Genomic DNA, 21,380 nt, shown 5'->3' with positions numbered 1-21,380 from the left:
CGCATTGGGCTATGGGCATATTCATTCATTGTTTCTAATAAAACTAGAGATGTACTGATACCACTTTTGACACCAATACAGATACCAACAAAAACCCCGATACTGATACGCTGATATTTAAAAAGGCAATATTCCGATACCGATACTATGAATTATTACTTTAGTTAGGGTAGACGGAATAAAGTAGTAGTCTGGGAGTATTATTCACAGTGTACATTATTTCAGGTTGAAAAAAAGATATTTCGTATACCGGTAATAGGAATTTAATGTTTGTGATCCAGATGCATTAATTGATTCGGATGCATTTATCAGCGACATTCGTAAACTAGGTATTCAATTAGAAAACTCATAGGGTTTGGCATGCAATAGCGAATAGATGATAAAATATAAATAATGTAATTATAAAATATGATGTTAATGTAATAAAATTTGGCAGCGGAAACAGCCAACTAGGTTGACTGTTAAATGGCTAAAAACAGATCAAAATCCTGTTCCCGTTTCTACTCGCGAGGAGGTGGGGACAGGAATGGCTTAGAGTAAACAAGGCGAATATAGGCAAATACTGCAAACATGGTTCCTCCACACAAAAATACAAATTTCAACATTCGTATTCTAGCTAAATTTTTAAAACAATCTGGATCATATTAAAAAGCTAAATATATCGAAAATATCAGTCTACATTTAACAGATACCGGACAAATGGCCGATACCGATACATCGGTAGATCTCTATATTAAACTAGTTATATTACTTGATCCAAATGTTTATGGCTGTTTTTCCTAGAACTTCATTTATTGAAATTCAATTCTCTACCATATAGCTTGTCACTTTCCATGTGGTTATTTGTAGCCTTTGGAATTTTAGTAATTGAGAGTAATTTTGCACTTAGATGAGTCTCATATACTTTGAAGTAGGTGCATGCCTGAGCGGCCATGCCCCCCCTCCAAAAAAATAATTCTGAAATGTTGAAAACATTTGCAGTGAGGCATAAATTCGTAAGCTGCTCTCAACACCATTTTACTCTATTCTTGAACAATTTACTGAAAACTGACGTCTCCTGGCTTGCTTTCAATAATCTGTTCCCCAAAAGAACCAAACGAGATAGATGGAAGTGCGCGCTTTTATACCTTGGGTAATTTCGACAGCGAAATAAGCCTGTGGAGAGATTTTTAAAGATATTGTTAAATGTCAACCTTAATATTTAGGCTGGCTACGCTTTTGAGTGCATGTGACTTTGCTTAGAGCCTATTTTTGTAGAATCCTCTGTTAGCATTTTTTACATATCACTGTTGTATACTCTGGCATAAATATAGCTGAGCACTAGTAATACGCTTGTCACCACACCTCTGATCAGTCTACGACTGTTCGAATCCCATGCAGGCTTAATAATTATGTGCGAGACGATTGCTGAATTCCTTGTTCACGTAACCACTGGTCAGTTACAGCTTTCTCCGCCATCTAGTCCATGCATCTGAAAATTACTGGTTAACTAATCACATACTCGACATGAACTGGTAACCGGACGAGAGGTCAGATTTTCCATATGATTCAGCTGTCTTATCGGCTTTCTCTCCACCGGGATGAATATGTAAATTCTAAAATCCTAGTATGTGAACTTAGTGATTTTCCAGATTGTTAATTTTTAAAGTGAAATGTATACGCTATCTGGGCAAAACTACTATTCTTTGCTTTTCGAGTTCAAGTGTTAAATTACCATGCATTTTTCATGACATTTCTCTTATTGCTGGCTTAATAGTATTTTAGTGAAATTTCTGTTAGGTTGAGTGTTCAATTATCCTAAAACTCAATGAAAATTTCCCTAGGTATTTAAGATTCAAAAAACATTTACTGTTATTTATATGTTCTTGATTGAATTCTATTATACCGTGCATGGCTCGTTGTGTAAACATTTGGTTTGTTTGCTCAAAGTATAAGGTTTCACTGTTCATAAAGACTCTTGTACAATGGGGCTTATAATATTACCGCCTTACCGGTATGTGTTGATGGCCACAGTGCAGGCAATTTAGGCAGAATATTTAACTCTAATTTATCTCTATTCTGATCAATGAAAAAATTATGCTCTAGAGATTTTAAACAGAACGTAATGTCATATGCAGTGGCGTAGCATCCACCCCCGCGGTTGCGGGAGGGCCCACAGCGCAAAGGGGCCCAAGCGGTTAGAATTTAGAAATTTAAGCCGCAAACCAAAAGCTACAGTGCAAACCATGTAATGCACATGTTATAACGTTGATGTTAGTTCTTCTCAAATCGTTTTGTTACGTAACAATGCCAGGGAGTTGCTATTTTCGGCGTCTTGTGGTTTGATTGCACCGGCAAAATTACGAAGGCTGTCAGAATGATGTCAAAAGCAAAACCTCTCAGTGGCGAACAGAAACGCAGAAAAAGGGCAGAAGAGGAAGAACGTATGAAAAAAATTAAAGTAACCAAGATAAACACCAAATTTTAGGTTTTATAGCGACATGTTGTGCTTTTTGACGAAATAAACAAATCGATGTTTTAGCTTATGTCCGAGAGTTTTTAGGGTCATTTCCACAAAATATTTTTACGGGGGGGGGCCCGAGAGTCTTGCTACGTCACTAGTCATATGGTACCCTATGTGATGATAAGTGACTTAAAATCCAACAACGCATTAAACACTAACAAGATTTGACCCTGCTGACATATACTGTTCGTCATTGAATAGCAGGGTGTTTTAATTTGGAAGTCATTCTTCGGTTCGTGCTTCTTAAAAACTCTTAGTCGACGTTTGAACTATTAAAAGCCTAGGGTTTGAGCTTGTATATTTCTGCGTTAGGTTCATCACACCCTACAACTGGTTCCAGCCGAATGTCATTGTTGCATTTAAGACTTTCACTTTTCACACACTCTTCGGCATATTGGATTGTAAATATAGAAAGATAGGAGGCTACATATGGGGACTTATTTGTGAAATCGGCTTTGACAAAAGTTAGAAATCGGATTGAACAAAAGTCAGAAATCTAGAGAAAACATCTTTTTTTAGTAATTTGAGGTTTTGAACGTACTTATCGATGTCGCATACCCTGGCACAGATATCGCTAGGCCTACATTTTGATATGAAGTAAATTGGTTTTCAAAGCATTCTGCATCAACATTTTTATAAAGTATCTACATCGCTATTGTATACTTTGGTACAGATATAACACAACCTACTCTATGGAACTACCCATGCAAAATTTTTGGTCCTTGCTATTTGAGATCTGAAATAAAATTACAATTACCATGCAATTTGATGATAGGTTATTTCTGATAATGCTGGCTTCTAGAGCTGTGCATTTTCGAAACATTGGTGTTGTAAAATTGAAACGAAATTTTGTCTCGAAACGAAACACGAGTTTGTTACAAAAAATAAACAAGGCACCATTATTGCACATCAAATGTAATGTATATATAGCAGATATTTCCAAGGATTAAAGCATGGAAAATTTTTGTTTAATGACAGAACAGTGTCTAGGTCGCGCTAGAATTATACAAAAATAATATTAGTAGACTTGCATCGCATGTAATGTTTGGGCCCATTTGCTACTTTATCTGACGCCACAGATCCTTCTGAATGAGTGGAGTCATACACATCTGGAATAATTTCGATAAAATACATATCGTTGGCATATTTTATTATGTCCAAACATGATACCTTGACAAATTTCAGTGTGCTTTTGCTATGACGTCTTAACTCTCGAAAATCGAAACACTGCCGTTTTGACATATCAGTGTTTCAAAATGCCCAGCCCTACTGGCTTCATAGGCGCGGCGGTGTGGCTCAACGGGCTAAGCGTTAGGAATACGCTCGCCACCGCACCTCTAATTACTCTGCGTGGGTTCGCAGGTTCGAATCCCATGCAGGGATGGTTATGTGCGAGAGGATTGCTGGACTCCTCGCCGTCGTTGGGTGGTTCACGTAACCGCTGGTCGGTTACGGCTTCCTCCACCACCAAGTCCGAAAAAAAACAAACAATACAGTAAAAAACTAATCCCATACCCGACTTGGAATGGTAACCGGACGAGAGGCCGTGGTTCGCCATATGGATAAGCCGTCTTATCGGCTTTCCTCTCCCCCGGGATAAATATGTAAATCCTATCCTATTCTATCCATAGTTTTACCAATGAAATGTGAATTAGGCTTAGAATTCAAATCATGAAATTTCATGAAAATATAAGATTTACGCTCAATATTGAAGATTCTAAGAATATGGAATAATTTGTCTGATTTTAATAACTTTTACTTTTATTTTTTATATTTCTTTTGTGACTCAAGTAAATAATTCAGTTTGTTTGCTCAAGAGTGTAAGGTTTCACTGTTCATAGACACTTCACAATGTGGCTTTCAATATTGTGTGTTAATGGCTCAGGGTGTATTAAACAATTTACTTTAGGCCATGCCAATGCATTGTTTCAAATTAAACTAGTTTCTCAAACTGACCCCAGTCAGTGCTTTCTTTTACTACTGAAAGTCTCTGTTATAATTATTGGAGTTCATCAAGTCTATGTTTTTTGAAAATTTATTTCAAGCTGTGTAAGAGCATACTGTAACTAGAAAAATATGGTTCTCAACATAATAATTTTAGAGCACCCTTATGGTAATATCACTTATTGTATGGCATCTGTCATATCTATTTTTCTTGGTTATTATGTATAATTATCTCATCCACTTCATATATGATTTATATAGATGAGAAATGACTTTTTTCATTCTTGCTGCTTCAGTTTTTTTTACAAGTTTTATCTTGTGTGTTTTCTTAGATTTTGTATATATCTATGTGGTAGTCTAGTGGTTGGCGCTTTTATATGTGGGCTTGCCCAGTGTTTTCAACCTATGGATCGCAAACTAAAACAAGGTCGCCTGCGAATCTTCTTGAGTCGCTTGTTTTTTCAGCAAACTTGGGGTTACTGATTTTATTTTTTAATAAACTTGAAATGTTCATTCTATTTATTTGGTATTGAAATGTTGCTCAATAGTAATTGTATATGTGGCAAGTATTACAGCGTAAGAAACTTGGCAACATCTATTTTAAAGGTAAAGCCATGTCACTATTTCAAAAACTCGCTGATGGCCACCAATTTCAGCTGATAATTATAAGTTATATATAAACATATTAATAGTATGTATAAATAAATATTTTATATCAGTAATTTAATCAAGATGAAAGCAATTTATGCCGCTTAGTATTTATTCTTTGGGTCGCTTGAAAAAAAGGTTGGAAAACACTGTGTCAGACTATTAGCTTATAGACCTCAAGTTCAAACTCCATACCTCCCACCTCACCCAGGTGTTATGAATAAAATATCCCCATATTTTAAGATCATGGTCGTTTTAAAACAAACTTATTAAGAGCTTTGTTCAGAACAATTTGTAAAACACTTCATAATAAATACATGTTTCAGGTTTATTTAGTTTTTTTTACTGAACTTAGTATCTGTTGATATTTCCTTTTTATACCAGCATGGCATCGGAAGATTTTTTTGACGCGAAGCAACCTGAACGTCTCATGTTATCAGTGAACAGGTTGAGAGGAGCTGAATCTCTTTGTGATTTTGTGATCAAAGTTGGAGAAAAATCATTCCCGGTGCATCGTTTAATTTTAGCAGCCTCATCTCACTATTTTGAAGGTATGTTCTTAAGCAACATGAAGGAAGTCAAAGATGGGTTTGTGGAAATAAAAGATATAGATGAAAGTGGAATTGAACAATGCATTGAGTTCATTTATAAGGGAAAAGCAAAGATTAGCATGAAAAATATTCAAAATATGTTGCATGCATCGGATTTGTTACAAATTGAAGCCCTAAAAATTCTCTGCTCCAAATTCTTGCTAAAAAATCTTTCATCAGATACTTGTCTCACTGTAGTCCACCTGGCTGATATCTTTAGTCTTGCTGATGTAAAAAATCAGGCAGAACTAGTTGTTGTCAATAATTTTGATTTTGTTCTCTCTTCCGATGCTTTTTCCTCGATTACTAAAAACGATCTTCTTCGATACATCAACAATTTGAACGTGACATATCAAACTACATGGAAAGCTATATTGAAATTTGTAGAAATAAATAGCAGTGCCGTAAAAAAACATTTCAGGGAATTTCTCAATGGAATTGAAATAAAAAAATTTCCATTTGAATTCATTCTAAAAACTATATTGGAAGAACCTTTCGTGAAAGACAACAAAGAGACAAGTGATTTTGTGATTGCTTTTCTAATTTCGGACAATGAATTTCTTGAGAAAAATTTGGATATTGATAACTGCTTCACTCTGAAGAGCCTGGCCCAGAATCTTAGTTCAGACTCGGCAAAAATTATAATAAATCAATTCCTGGAAGTTAACTTTGAAGGTATAGTCAAAAAACAAGAGTTTTGTTTAATCAGCAAAGAGGAGATTGTCTGCCTCTTGAGCTCCCATAAAATTGAATGTGTGCCTGAGACTGTTAAATATAATGCAGCAATTGATTGGGTCAAACATGATCTTCAAAACCGTAAAAAAGAATTCCAAGGCTTATTCAGTCTTGTAAAGCTTGAAAAGATTCCTCTCGATTTCCTTCAAAATACAGTTAAGTTTCAAACATTGGTGAAAAAATCTGAAAAGTGCACAGAAATGCTAATGAATGAATTGTTTTCACGTTTATCAATTGCTCAAATTCAGCTTGGTCAGCAAATATTTATTCCAGCTAATGTTTTCCAACATGTGCATGGAGAGATGTCACATCGTGTTTTGAGAGGAATTATATTAGAAGGCTTTCCACCACAAATACACGCTATTGAAATTATATATTACTTTCATGGTGGAAGTTTTCAGGTAGATAAGTTCTATGGTTCTTTACATGAAAAATCAAAATTTTCACTTTAAACTGATAGGGAACAATGAAACTACAATATTTCATTCAGCTTAAATACTTATTACTTTTTTTAAAACTCCAAATTTATTAACATAGTACCATTAATAAATATGTGGTCATGAATAATTAGGTATGTTTTTCTTTTTAGGGACTATCTTATCGAACCTAGGCATTTCATGCATACTTACCTGACAACCTTCAAGGTCGCCAGCTTTTAAATTCATTAATGAGGGCATTCAACATGGGCTTGACTTTCAAACTACAGAAAATCAAGAATGGATTTGTCAAGATTGAGTGGAATGATATTCCCCACAGGACGACCCTAGAGTAAGTTGACCTTAAATTGACAAGTAAACTATTTCATATTAAATATTTCCAGGCTGTCGATATACTTTTGACTTTTTGTGGTTTCAAAGTTGTAAGGCTGTTATATTATTGTTAAAAAATTTAAATAAGTTTTCATGCATTTTGCTTTCGCGCTAATTTTCAACTTATTCTGTGAAAAATTCCTTGTTATATATATATGCCAGCGTCCCTCCCTTATCATGCGCTGATGAAGTTTTTCTGTATAGAAATTTTAATTGCTGCAGATTACATCTTTTTTTTCTTATATCGATTGTGCTTTATTTATCTTTGATTGTCCACAAATATTAATAACTTCAATTTTTTCAGCCCGAAAGTTGTCAGACATTACCCTGATCTGCAGTATCTTTTTGATCTACGTCGTGTTCTTCAATCAAAAGGGATAGAATGAACCGCAGACGAACTTCAGTACCTTTTGCTTTCAAGAAAAGTTTCTGGTCTCTCATAGTCCATAGACTTTGAGCTCTTTTTCATAAACAATCAGTCTGCCGAAATTTTTTCCAAGAACTTCGTTTGTATGGAATTAAATGGCTGTTTTTATAACCATGTTGAATACTGTATGCCTAACTGTGTGAGAGTCCAGTCTCATTTTGACTGATATTTACAATTCGGTTTCTAAAGCTTTTGATAAACCGGTAGTAGAGGTCGTACAAAACTTTGCTTAGATGAGTATCATTTACTTTTAAGTGAGTGCACATGGCCTTGTTTCAGTAAATTCTTGTGAATGTAAGTTATTTGTAACTTAAAGTTTATTATACAGAACCATACAAATTAAGTTGAAAGTATTTTCATTCATATTCAATTCAGTATTTTTATGTCCTATTTATATACTTACCGGTATACAATATATTCACATACCGGTATATTATCGTTTGTATATAATATCTGAAATCCTTCACAGGCGGGATGTGCAACCTTCAATACAGGATATACAAATAACTGGATGAAACCGTGGGCCGAACCTTTTCTTAACACAGGGTTTGTAGTAATTGTAGACAAAAATTTTGGTTATTGATCTTGTGGCATGCGTTGTTCGCATTGCACAAGCTCGGATGACGGCATTGTGACGCAAAGGGGTTGCCATAATTTGCACATACTAGACTAAATTAAAAACTCGTCACATGGGCCGCACACCATCCAAAAGTGGCACTTCTTTCTTGTGGGCAGTATTTGGCCCGCGGGCTGCAAGTTGCACACCACTGTTTTACAGCAACAAAACTTTTTATGGCTTCAGAATTTGTTGTGATTCTCATTCCTATATGCTTTTCTTATATTTATTTTTTTCCTTTATATTTTGACACATTATGCTACGCCTAATGAATATGCATGGCAACTTATTGCTGACTACTCTTGGTATGGTTCCTGTGGGAAAGTTCATGGATTGCTGAACTCCCACGGCAAGTCACTTTTTTTAGCCACTGGCCAGATTATAACATCCCAACGAATTTTCTATTGAAAAACCTAAGCCAACTGGCACTCAGACGAAAGGCCATGGACCACCATATGGTCAAGTTTTTCTTTACAACTAGGATATATATGCATAAAATATATTTGACTATGTATACATTTTTTCCAGATTTATAACATTTTGAATTCTTATTGCTTATGTTTTTGTACTTTCACTTACACTAAATCTTAGTCTAATAGGATTTATAGAAAAAATGTGACCTAACAAGCAATTATATATTTCAAATCTTAAGAGTAAGTAGAGTTTGTAGGGCTATATATCGATCTACCATCTTTGGTCATATTCAACAATGGAATTTTTTTTTTTTGTAAAAATCCACCAGCAAGCTAGCCATTGATTTACTTTCTTTTATTTATAATCTCAGGATGGAAGTTTATAGCTTCTTCTATCAAATGCCCATTCTTGACTCTGTCCATGGATGACCATAACAAATTGAGCATTCGAACATACTCTTAATTGATTACATTTGATGTGGTGAATTCTTGATTCTATGGACAATTGAAATATTTTCGTTTGAAAATTTGTCAGTAAGCATATGATATCAGATTATTGAACAAAATTGTGCTCAGAAAGTATGGCCTAACATATATATATGTACGAGGTGCGGCTAAAATGAAACGGGACTGACGTCACAGATTGTGCAAAACGATTACCCATCGGTAATCAACACTTTTGCAGTGTGGCGTAATATGTGTTCTTTGTTTAACAGCTGTTTTGACACAATATCGCAATTATTTTTGCTTTTCAGGATCCATAAGTGAATGTGATAAATTTCTTGTTGAAAAAAATGCTGTGCGAGGTCTGATTGAGTTTTTTGGCGATAGGGGGTTCAATTGCAGAATGACGACTGAGCAAAGAACTAACATTAAATTTTGTGTCAAACTTGGAAAAATGCATGTCAACTCGGCATGCATTCAATCGTTGAGCTTTCTGCTCATTAGTCAACTCAAGAGCCTTTGGCATCATTTTGGCACACGCCTTTCGCATTCCCAAAGTGTCAACCAAAATAGTGCGGACCGTTTCTTTGTCCATCCCAATTTCATTGGCAATGACGCGAATTGTTATTAAGCGACGGTCACTGCGAGCCAACTGCCAAACCTTTTCGATGTTGGTATCAGTAGTGGAAGTGCAAGGCCTCCCTGACCTCGGATCATCCTCCACATCCTCCCTGCCTTCCACAAATCGCTTGTGCCATTCAAAAACTCTTTTTCTGGACATGGAAGAATCTCCATAAACATCACGCAACATCTGCAAAGTCTCAGTCGCCGTTTTTCCAAGTTTGACACATAATTTAATGTTAATTCTTTGCTCAGTCGTCATTCTTTAATTGAACCCCCTATCGCCAAAAAACTCAATCAGACCTCGCACAGCATTTTTTTTCAACAAGAAACTTATCACATTCACTTATGGATCCTGAAAAGCAAAAATAATTGCGATATTGTGTCAAAACAGCTGTTAAACAAAGAACACATATTACGCCACACTGCAAAAGTGTTGATTACCGATGGTTAATCGTGTTGCGCAATCTGTGACGTCAGTCCCGTTTCTTTTTAGCCTCACCTCGTATATATATATATATATCATCAGATATTCATGCCATTTGTTTTTTACTCGTTCCTTTCCATATAAAACTATCGAGTTGATTTTAATCCCAATTGTGCTTCATGCATGATAAAAACTAGCATACATAACATTATACCATCATGCATAATAAAATGGTTAATCCCGTAGTATGTGAACCAAAAGTTTCCTTATTTTAGTTCTATTACAAGTTTGGGGACTAGCCAAGTGACCCGTAGTATTTGTACCTGAATTATGGCCTATGCATAACCTGGTATACATACTACGTTCCGGTGTCCGCCATCTTGGTTCACATACGGGAGTACCAAAAATGGCACAACCATATAATCAGTTGCTATTCCTCGTAACTCCACTTCACCACTGGAAATCATGCTAGATATGCCATGTGTCATGTGTTTGTTATTTTCCATCTTGTGATAAAATAAGCATACGATTATGGTGGATTGACATGATATATTTATTCTGTTTGTGTTTTACTAATTTATCATTACAGATAGCTTTGGTTGGTTTTCTTATAATGAGTATTTTTATACATATGCTTGCATAATGTGCTTCATTGTTTCTTTTAGATTATAATATAAAGTTTTGCAGTTAGCCTTGAGTTTTACTATTTCAACATTATTCAAACATGGAAGTAGAACGAACAATCCCGATGGATAAGAATGCTCATGATGCTGAGTTATTGGAGAATTTGAACAGGTTTATAGTTCTATATTGTAATTCAAATATTCAATTAGGTCAACCCAACTGTGATAAATTGGAAATTTCACTCTGTCCTTGGAGACCTAGGTTTGGCACAAAGGATGTGGAGTCCGGAAAAAATTGCACTAGACTCTGACTCGAAATTCGACAACCAATTCTTACTTAGCAACAAATTTGAATCACAATTCCCACAATTTATAGCAAACCAATATTTGACCATGAGTCTTTGGCCTCTTCCAGTCCTTCATAGTTTTCTGTTGAAAATGCTTAATCAACATAACACATTTCAGTTTCCATCAGGATGTAAAACTGTTCTGCATGGTTGTGGAGTTGCAGCTTAGTCAAAGTTCGACTTACCAACAAAGTGCTTAACTTCGGACAACATGACCTTATTTTATAATGATAACCCAAGCTCAACCATTTATTATTATCCAACTTACCATCAAAGTGCTCAACTTTGGACAAAATTGCCTCATTGTTTAATGAAAACCCAGGCTCAACCATTTATTATCCAACCTACCCTTAAAGTGCTCAACTTTGGACGAACGGATCAAAATTTTAACTCAGGCTCAGCCATTTATTGTCCGAACACAACCATAGCTGCCCAACAAAACATTCATCTAGTACTTAACATTTTTTAGTAGTTTGGGGTTCTTCGGGCCATTCTAATTTCTTGTAATTCAACCTTTATCCTTCACTGTGCACAATCATTCATGTCACTGTATATATGCCATAATCCCACCCTCCAATTAAAATCGTAACACTTCCACGTCGTGATGAAAAGCATTCTTTGAAACTCTCATTCATTCTCTGATTACTTGGTTGCATTTCCTCATTTTTTGAAAGTATTTTCATAATGTTGAATAATCCACTCAAGACATTTATTATTCCGCGCTAAATTTCACTAGTTTTCATAATCATGAAGTTGGACTGGTAGGACTTAATCTCATTTATCTTCTAAGCTGTATAATATTTGTTTTCAGAATGAGGGAGAACAAAATGTTCTGTGATTTTCTCATAAAAGTTGGATCTGAAGAAATTCCAGTTCATAAAAATGTAGTCTCAGCTGGATCTGATTATTTTAAGGCAATGCTGTCTCATGATGTGAGTACTTTAGCCCTTATATATGGATGGAAAAGACGATTTAAATATTTGAATACATTTGAAATTAGATATTTAGGCCTTCATAGTGGCTTAGTGGTTAAAGCCGTGTTGGTAGGTATCATAGATTACACATCTCCAAGTTCCCCACCTCAGCCAGGGTGCAATAAGTTGGGTAGGCAATGCCAAAGTAAAAATATCAGAGATGGGCCTTGTTTGTGGCAAAAGGTATTAATAGGTATTATAAAGTTCAATACAGCATTTTTTATTTCAAAATAATTTTGAATTTTTTATTTACAAATTAGTTATACTAAGTATATGACAGGAAGGCCCATACTGGTTATTCAAATTTGTCTCAGTGTAGAGAATAGTTTTAGCCTTGTTACTGTAATTTTTCTTCTTTCAACAACACTGTAGTAACAAAAATATTATAATGCGTATAAGTTTTCTGCAGTACTCATATTCAAATTTATGCTGTTGGTGTATGAAAGAAATTGAACCGGATATTCATTACAAGATGTAGTGAGGGTTATCTGCCCTGTTCTACAGTATGGAACTTTTCTCCAATCTAGTGTGAATACCAAACTGATTCGTCAAGATTTCTATCAAGTTTGTCATTTGCCATTGGGATTTAAGTGGGTTAGGATTGGATTTACATATTTATCACGGGGGAGGAAAGCTGATTAAGATGGCCTAATCACATGGTAAACCACAGCTGCCCATCTGTTTACCAGTCCATGTCAGATATGGTTTTAGTTTGCCTGTTATTTGTTTCCGGAAGAGTGGACTTGATAGTGGAGGAAGCCGTAACCGAACAGCGGTTACGTGAACCACCCTACAGTGACAACGAGTCCAGCAATCCTCTCACACATTACTATTCTCAGGCGGGGTTCAAACTTGCGAACCCACCCTGGGTAATCAGAGGTGTGGTGGGCAGTGGCGAGAGTATTCCTAACGCTTAGCATGATGCGTCACATCACCGGGCCGATTTGAAGCCAGTGCTACTGCATTCTATTATAGCAGAAGCAGGGTATTAATTTAACCCACATTAACCCATTGCTGCCTCATAACTGATTGGGAAATTCAAACTCAAAAAGTTTTTTTTTACTCCTTCTCAGACAAAAGAAACTCAGGCAGGCGTCGTCAACATAAAGGAATCGAGTCCAGTTTGTGTTAAAAAATGCATTGATTTCATTTACACTGGGACAGGAGCTGTAGCTGATGAGAATCGGGAAGAGTTAATGCTCGTTGCTCATATGATGCAATTGCGAAGTAAGAAGACATTTTTTGGTTGAAAATTTAGCCAGATTATTGCAGTGCAACTCATAACACATTTGTACTCTTTTTATAATTGCCATATGTGAAGTTGTAAATGTGTAATCCACCCCATCTATATAAAGTAAACTGACAAAGTATATCCATAGTTTGCATAAAATATATTTTCCTCGCTCCTTAATATAAGAATTTTAAATGAAACTGACAATATAAAGTTTAAGATGGACAGTGCTGTCCAAATTTGTTCACCATCGCACTTTTGATTACCTTGCATGAATTAGCACGTTTGAATTCTGTGGGGGATAATTATTTGCGAGAGTACTGAAGGACTCTTTGCCACCACAGGGTGGTTCAGGTAATCGCTAGTAATCAAGTTCATACATCTGAAACAACTAACTGGCAAACAAATTTCATACTCAGCATGGACTGGACGAGAATGTGATTATGATTATGCTGCTTTATCGGTCTTCCCCTTCTCTGATATAAATATGTAAATCCTTACCTAATACCATTCTCGAAAATTATCATCACAGGGCTGTGTGATGGAATTGCTGTCTTTCTTGCCAATGACTTGGGTCCTGAATCATTCGTATCATCGCAAAGAATTGCCAGCATGTTCAACTGTGTAAATTTGAAAGAACATTGCAATGCATTTGCTCTGGAAAACTTTTGCTCAGTTGTACTCTCTCAAGATTTCAAGCTCCTTGAAAACGATTACTTTCATTTTCTAATGACAGCTGAGAATGTGAAAGTGGGTTGGAATAATGATCATTATTTTTGGGGATTAGATTATACAAAATTTAAAATTTTCTTTACAGGTTCGCTTCAAATCTTGCAAATGTATCAAATTTAGTGGGATATATAGCGACAGGTAGTGTTTAATCTTCTATCATTAGAAATCTCCTACCATTGAAATCTTTATGCAGATTTACAGTTGCTCATTTTAACATGCAAAATCTCAATATCCGGAATTTTTGGTTTTTAGGATACATATGGCAACCTGATCGATCACAACTTACCTCAAAGTTACAAATCATCAATTTTTCATTCATCCATTTTATGAAATATTTCTAACAGGCTTCCACTGCTGACAAATGCAAAGCATTGATCATATGGACTCAGCATGAACCGGACAATCGTGTCAAATTTTTTGAAGAAATTTTCAAAACGTTTGATTTTTCAAAACTATCGCTTGAATACGTGACATATCTCGTGGAAAAGGAGGCAAGTCCGTTTTCAAGATAATTTTTATATCATCTTTGGGAACAAGACTCTGTATTAATATCCCAAAATTCTAGCAGACTAGTGTGTAAGGCTGGGCATTTTTGAATAACTAATGATTCCAGAATCAAGCAGATTTCAGAATCGAGAGTTGAGGATAGCTTCATTCTATTCAGTTAAAATGCCCCATTAAACATGCATAACCGCATAGCGCCAGCACAATACGTACAAAAGATTATCAGAGAGGCGCGCTTTCATTTTTAGGCTCAAATTGGACAGAGGAAGTCTGGGCTTATTTCAGGCAAGAGATGGGAGAGAATTAAAATAAAAACAATTAAAAAAGGTCCTGTCCCTATGAGAGATGGATTCACAAAAAAATCAGGGAGCTTTCGATGACAGAAAAAGATGGCAGCGATTCGAAATTCCCAATAATGATGATTCGAATGATTTACTATTTGATTCGAATATTCGATTCGAAATGCCCAGCTCTGCTAGTGTGGGTTTAATTGACTCGAATGTTTTGGCTCATGATAGCCCATCCCACTTGTGGAACTCCACGCGATGTAGTGAATTTCTGAACACACAACATAGTTAGGCAAACCACCATGTTTTGACTACTGCTTCATCATGTCCACTTCTTTTTGACCTATTATAGAATGAAATGTACGATATGTTCAAGGTACAAATATTTTTATTAAATATATTTTTTTCAAGCCTCTGGTTTCCAACTCTCTGTCCTGTGTGAAGTTGCTATTTGCTACAGTTACTGAGAAGGTCGGAAATGTACAGGCCAAAGATCATACTGTCAAGCCTGGTAAATTCAATAACTTTTCCCTTTCTGAAATGGGCTGACGCCTGTCTTTATCCTCCTATCTGCTGTAATGAAACATCTTTTCATGAAAGATGAGCTGAAATAAAATAAACCAAACAGATGTATAAAATTTGTTAAACATTTGTATTTATTCATACTATTATCTATTTCAACAGGTCCTAGCAGCAACGAAAACAACGGTGAGTTAACATTTTGTAATGTTTATTAGGGTTGGAAAAGTACAACTATGAATACAAACAAATTCTTTAACATTTTAGTTATTGCTGTGTTTGATCAAACTTCGAAGTCTATTCAATGCTTCAGTCCCGAGCAGAACACCTGGACAAAAATGCAGGTCTGTCATATTTCATGTTCAATAACAACTAAGGTACCCAATGAATGCTGAAATATATTGTAATATGTTTTGAGTTAATATTATGATAAAGTACTCTTTGAACATAAATAATGCCTAATCATCATTTTTTTCATTTGAAGAGGTGTGCCGTTTGTACTAGTTGTATGTATCAGCTTCCTAACATGATCATATAAAACAGCTTGAGTTATTTGAATAAATTCAACATTTGGGTGAATTCTCTCAACCAAATTATATTCAATCTTGACCAGTCATTTTTTGTTGTTTATTCCAGGAAATCACTGCTGAAATTATAAAAACAGAATTTCTTGCTGTTGTTCTTGGAAATGATATCTATGTTCTCGGGTATGATAAAAGAAATTATCGTTTACTAAACTATGCCGATACATCAGCAACTTGGGAAAGATTAGCAGATCGTGCTAATGATGGCAGACTGCGAGCAGTAGCATTGAATGGTAAGTTTGGGAAAGATGTATTTGTAATAAATCCTTCTAATTATGAAAATAAGAAGAATATGCTGTGTATATTAATGTTGCGTGTGAAGATTCCATGTGGACTCCATCTGATACTTTTTAATTCAGGGCAAAGATGCCCTCTTTAAGGTTGATGCGGAATATTAATGTAGTATTTTTTTAAACAAGTATTGTATGTATTTTTTTGGTAAAGATAACCATTTTTTCCATACATTTTTAGGCATTCAATTTTTTGTTAATAGTGTTTGTTATCAAATATTGGTAATAATGTATTATTGGTATTAACACAATACATACCTAACAGCGGGCCTAATATGTATATTACGCAAGGCACGTGTTAGCTCACATTGAAGAATATTTGTTATTCATACCCAGCACATGGAGCTTGATCTGAACACCCATTGCCCTAATATTTTAAAAATAGAATTTTCCTATCCAGATACGATATATGCCTTCAATGACTCTTCTCCTTCAAGCAAAGCTGTTGAAAAGTATCAACCTTCAAACGACTCCTGGGTTCATTTCATAGATAAACCAATATCGGCTTGGGAATGTGCAGTTCTTGCCACAGAAGGTTAGCACTTGGATCTTGAAAATTTTTTTATGATAAAGTTATGTTTTTTATTGCATTGCATTATCTTCAGTTGTCTATCGATTGGTTTCTCTCCCGTTATAACCCTCCACACAAAATAATTTGAGCATGGATCGTAGGTATCAAACGTTATGAGCAAGTTCTCACACTTGCTTATAGCGTGTTTTAGCCGAGCCAATAATGTGCTTTTTTAAACTAATAATTGAACAATGCGTTTTTATTTTTCAATATTCAGACTTTATTTTCTGCATTGGTGGCTATGTTGGCTATGGAACATCTATTTCCAATACTTTGAAGCTTGATCCTGCTATTCCGAAGTGGCACACTTTGCAGAGCATGCCTTCTGGGAGATGTTTCGCATCAGCTGTGGAGTTGGATCAAAAGATTTATGTTTTGGGTTTGTAACTTTCACTGGCATCCTGGTGTGTAAACTAGAAGAAGAAAAGGATCATTTTATGCATTATCACAAATAGTGGATTTTGCAACTTCAGCAAATCAACTTTATTCCAATGTTATCCAATTAAAATGTGGTTATGTGGAGATATTTGCTCTGATAATAAGTTTATATTCATCAATGCGAATAAATTGAAATAAAATCTATTATTGTGAATGCCGATTATTTTGTCGGTCGTTGACATGTTGGTTTAGACTTTAGAGTTAAGTTCTTTTTAAGGTTATTTGAAAGTCTCCTGAAAATAAAATGTGAAAATGAAAATGAAATTTCCTGAAAAATCACATTACCTGTGGAATTTAATTTGTGAACAGGAGGGAGCCCATGGAATATTGCACTTGCTACTGTAATTTGTTTTGACATCAAGTCTGAAACCTGGACATCAGTTGCAAATATGAACCATGCAAGATACAGCTCAGGATCATGCATTTTGAGAGACAAAGTATATGTTATTGGCGGGTAAGATTTATTTTTGAATTCAGTACCCCATTTTATTCACTTATTTGAAATGCGAATGTGCCAAAAAGTTCTTGTTTGCACTAATGCATGAAAAATAATCAAGCTCCAAATTTACGGAAACTGTATTTTCAACATGCAATGATGCATCTTTGGGTGCTGATAACTATTGAAAAGCGAAAAAGACATTTGTAACAAAATAAGGAAGCCGGATAATTTTAAACTAGGGTTGACGTGGGATATTAAAAACGAAAATCTCTTATAATGTTGCCAAAACAACATTCTATTTCTTCAGTTTTTTTTTAACATCTTTTTCTTTTCTGGTCAATAATGGTCAATAATCAATTATCAAACGCAAACTTTGGGGGGTTAGGGTTATCACTTCCGAGTATTTGAATGAATTTAAGAAAATGTCCAAATAACACCAATTAAATTAGAGATTTTTTATTGCAGAAATAAATAATACCAATTCATTAGTATAACCGTATTTGGAAATTTTTTCATCATTTTGGGCAAATAACATTGGACGGTTAGATTTCAAAAAAATTTTTGTTATCCACAAACCAATCAAGGAAGTTTTTAATATCCATATTCTAAAGTATTACTTGAGTATGTTTTGCAAGGAGTAAATTATTCAGTATACATGAAACTAGCATTTTTATAACATTTATTGAGATTTTTTAGAGTTTGTGGTGTACCCTTTAATGCATGATGTCACGGATTTTGATGAAAAAAATACTAGTGGTAGCATGGGGTGTGAAATTCACGAAAACCGTCTTATTTATTTAATTTTTTGTTATCTACTCCCATGGGGAGGAGTAAATTTCTCATGTGCCATATTTGACCTTTCATGCATTCACGGAAAAATTGCACAATATCTTGTAATGTAAAACAAACCATTTATTAGGCAGCAATATCAGTCAAAACTAATATTAGGTATGAAAATAAACAATCATGGGTTTTAGTAACCACCTTTGTATATTTTGTCTAGCGTAAGATGTCTAAACCATATTCAAAATTAATTGACAAATCAGAGCAATTGAACAATAGAAATAAAAAGAATAATCATGGAGTGAATGTGCAAAATGTGACTGTGCAAAATGTGATGAAATTCCCAAAAAATGTTTTGAGATTGTCTCAGGCAAATACATCACATTTTGCACAGTTCATGTTGGATTTCATTTGACTTCCGCTTTTTATGCAACGCATTGTATTGACTGACACAAGACGCCAATGAAACGAGCATTCACTCGTGGAAGAATTCAACTCACAGCTCGTTTTGGTGTTGATGCGTGATCACTATCTATACGTCCACAGCGAAGTCCCAATTTAGCTGCCATGCACAGGCATGTAAAAATTTTAGTGTGTAAATCTCTTATTGGAAGTGGATTACAAGATGTACTACTTTGCAAATAAGCTATGAATTGACAACAATTAATAAGAACTTGATTCTAAATCAAAAAACAGTGTCTCTTTACGCCTATGCAATTATTTCAGTATTCGAGTCTATTTTACTTTGCATACAAACCATCCTGCCAATGGCCCATTACAGACTCTACAACCAAAAAGGCTTATTTATGTTTTAAAAAAAACAACGAGCAACTATTGGGCTAGGTTTATTTTGCAGGTTCAATTCAGCAACTAGTCCAATGGCTTAAAGGCGGAATGGGGTTTAATTTTACCAATAAAAATTCTGAAACCAGTTACCAATGGCTACAGGACAACCCAGATTTTTTGATGTCTGAATTTCGGAATAACTGAGTAATCAAATACTAATATTCAAATACATACTTTTATAAACAGTATTCTTAACTGAAAATACCTAATTACTGAAATATGAAAACCATCACGCCATTAAACCAAGAAATCACAGTCTGAGCAACCTGGAAATTTTATAACCTCAATGCATGATGTGCTAAATTTGTCACACGCCTTACAACCTAAATATTTCCAAATGCTGAATAAATAGGTAAAAACTGCTAAGCTAGGCCTTTCCATTGCTAAATTACCCACTACTACGAATTTTTTCACGTCCCACAAAATTATTTGAAATATCATGTAAATAGCATTTCAACATATATTTTGTTAATAGGAAGTACAGTAACGATACTATCGAGGAGTATGATCATGTTACAAATATATGGAAAGTTGTTGGAAGCCTATCAGGAAAAAGTGTTTATCCAGAAGCTTCAGTTGCTTTATGTTTACAGACTTAACAATGATTAGTTTTCTGTGAAACTCATCTGGACCAATCTTTTCAATTGAAATCAGATTCTGTATTTGTAGTGTTAGATGTATATATTATATTCATTTTTTTTAACAAGGAATCTCTAATACTTATACTGTTACAGGAAATTTGACATGGTCGCTTGTTTTCTTTTTACTTCGCATTGGTATACCTAGGCTACCTGAGACTCAAATTTCATTATATTGGATCCTGTATTTCTGTGCAAGTGAGACAGTTTGTACACTGATCCAAAAGATTGTAACACACTTATTCAAGTTGGTTTATGCTTGAACAATTGTGAAAACGTAATATACAATTTCAGCTCACTTAAGTTTCTATGAACTTGTTTTTTGGGAAAGCCATTATGTCAATTTATCGTTGCTTTTCAATTAATAATGGAAATATTATTTTAAATTATTCTATTGTTAATGATATTCTTTTAATTAAAGGTGGAGAGATATGATTGGTCTTGGTAATTCCAGTTTAATTCTATTAAAAGACCATGTTCCATATAGCAGTGATTTTCGACCTATGTTTCGTAAACGACATTCAGGTGCTCCGGGTCAATTTGTTCTTTCTCAACTATTTCTGATTGACGTATTCATGGTTACAAATTGAACAAAATGGAATCAAAATCCATGATAAGAATCCGCAGATAAATGTAGAATCCTTTTATTTAGCCATTAGGATTTGTTGGTAGTGGCAATTTGCCGGTGGTATTCATACCACATACACGTTATGCCAACCGCTATTGTCATGATGAATAGTTACTTGAAAAGAAAATTTTAAAATTCAGAAACTGAGAACTATCGTACAAGAACGAACTTATTGTGTGTTTGTTATTTCTTTAAATCCTGTCTGAATAGAAAATTTGTTCTCAGCGAAGCATGTATTGAAAGGTCATTGCTATTTTTAACTACTTTCTTAGTTATTCTCATTGGTATTTCACCATTTTTTTGCAGGAAAATTTTTAATTGTAGTTATTTCTAACTCGAGTCTCGAGCTATTAGTGTTCTTTGTATTTTCTTGTCAAAAAAGGAATTGAGGTTATTACTCGTAAATCTATACCTTTCATTGCGTTATTCGCAAGCCATTTATAATATCAAAAGAGTTAGCAGATCAAATAGGTTGAAAATCACTGCCATTTGGGATATTTTACTTTATATCTACTTGTCTACTTTATGTGTTCATAGACTTTTATGTTTATACATAAATCTTTTACATCGTGCTATTGGTTCTTGCATCATCTTTGATTCAAAAAATGTTATAGATAGATAACTATAATACTACAGCTCTTCCTCATATCATTTTTATTGATTTCATTGATTATCTTTTTTATTAATTTATCGCAGATAACTTTTGTTTCATTTGGTATCTTGAGAAAAATATTTTCTAAAAATGCTGACTGTATCTTTAATCCCTCTA

The 21,380-nt window shown here is 34.6% G+C and overlaps 3 protein-coding genes across 4 annotated transcripts; all 3 read left to right on the top strand.

The window, feature by feature from the left end:
* Nucleotides 1-4,825: 4,825 nt before the first annotated feature.
* Nucleotides 4,826-10,837, top strand: LOC120331090 (kelch-like protein 7). Of its 2 annotated transcripts, XM_039398119.2 has the most exons (4): nucleotides 4,826-5,053; nucleotides 5,480-6,821; nucleotides 7,010-7,188; nucleotides 7,534-10,837. In XM_039398119.2, exons 2-3 carry the CDS (start codon nucleotides 5,481-5,483, stop codon nucleotides 7,028-7,030), a joined length of 1,362 nt encoding a protein of 453 aa, XP_039254053.2. In that variant the 5' UTR covers nucleotides 4,826-5,053; nucleotide 5,480; the 3' UTR covers nucleotides 7,031-7,188; nucleotides 7,534-10,837. The 2 variants fall into 2 exon arrangements, with proteins under 2 accessions (XP_039254053.2, XP_039254052.2); XM_039398118.2 differs by lacking the exon at nucleotides 4,826-5,053 and having other exon boundaries at nucleotides 5,219-6,821.
* A 64-nt stretch (nucleotides 10,838-10,901) lies between these two features.
* On the top strand, nucleotides 10,902-14,596 carry LOC144424250 (kelch-like protein 3). The gene is made up of 5 exons (XM_078113372.1): nucleotides 10,902-10,972; nucleotides 11,959-12,079; nucleotides 13,195-13,348; nucleotides 13,885-14,102; nucleotides 14,429-14,596. Exons 1-5 carry the CDS (start codon nucleotides 10,902-10,904, stop codon nucleotides 14,594-14,596), a joined length of 732 nt encoding a protein of 243 aa, XP_077969498.1.
* Nucleotides 14,597-14,644: 48 nt separating this feature from the next.
* LOC144424575 (kelch-like protein 23) lies at nucleotides 14,645-21,372 on the top strand. Its single transcript, XM_078114000.1, has 8 exons — nucleotides 14,645-15,386; nucleotides 15,560-15,583; nucleotides 15,662-15,738; nucleotides 16,031-16,211; nucleotides 16,669-16,803; nucleotides 17,057-17,218; nucleotides 17,587-17,731; nucleotides 19,821-21,372. Exons 3-8 carry the CDS (start codon nucleotides 15,733-15,735, stop codon nucleotides 19,942-19,944), a joined length of 753 nt encoding a protein of 250 aa, XP_077970126.1. The 5' UTR covers nucleotides 14,645-15,386; nucleotides 15,560-15,583; nucleotides 15,662-15,732; the 3' UTR covers nucleotides 19,945-21,372.
* Nucleotides 21,373-21,380: the final 8 nt, after the last annotated feature.

This window comes from Styela clava, chromosome 6 (assembly GCF_964204865.1).
Source record: "Styela clava chromosome 6, kaStyClav1.hap1.2, whole genome shotgun sequence".
NCBI lineage: Eukaryota > Metazoa > Chordata > Ascidiacea > Stolidobranchia > Styelidae > Styela > Styela clava.
Note: the sequence above shows the minus strand (reverse complement) of the source record. Positions and strands in the feature narration are given on the sequence as shown.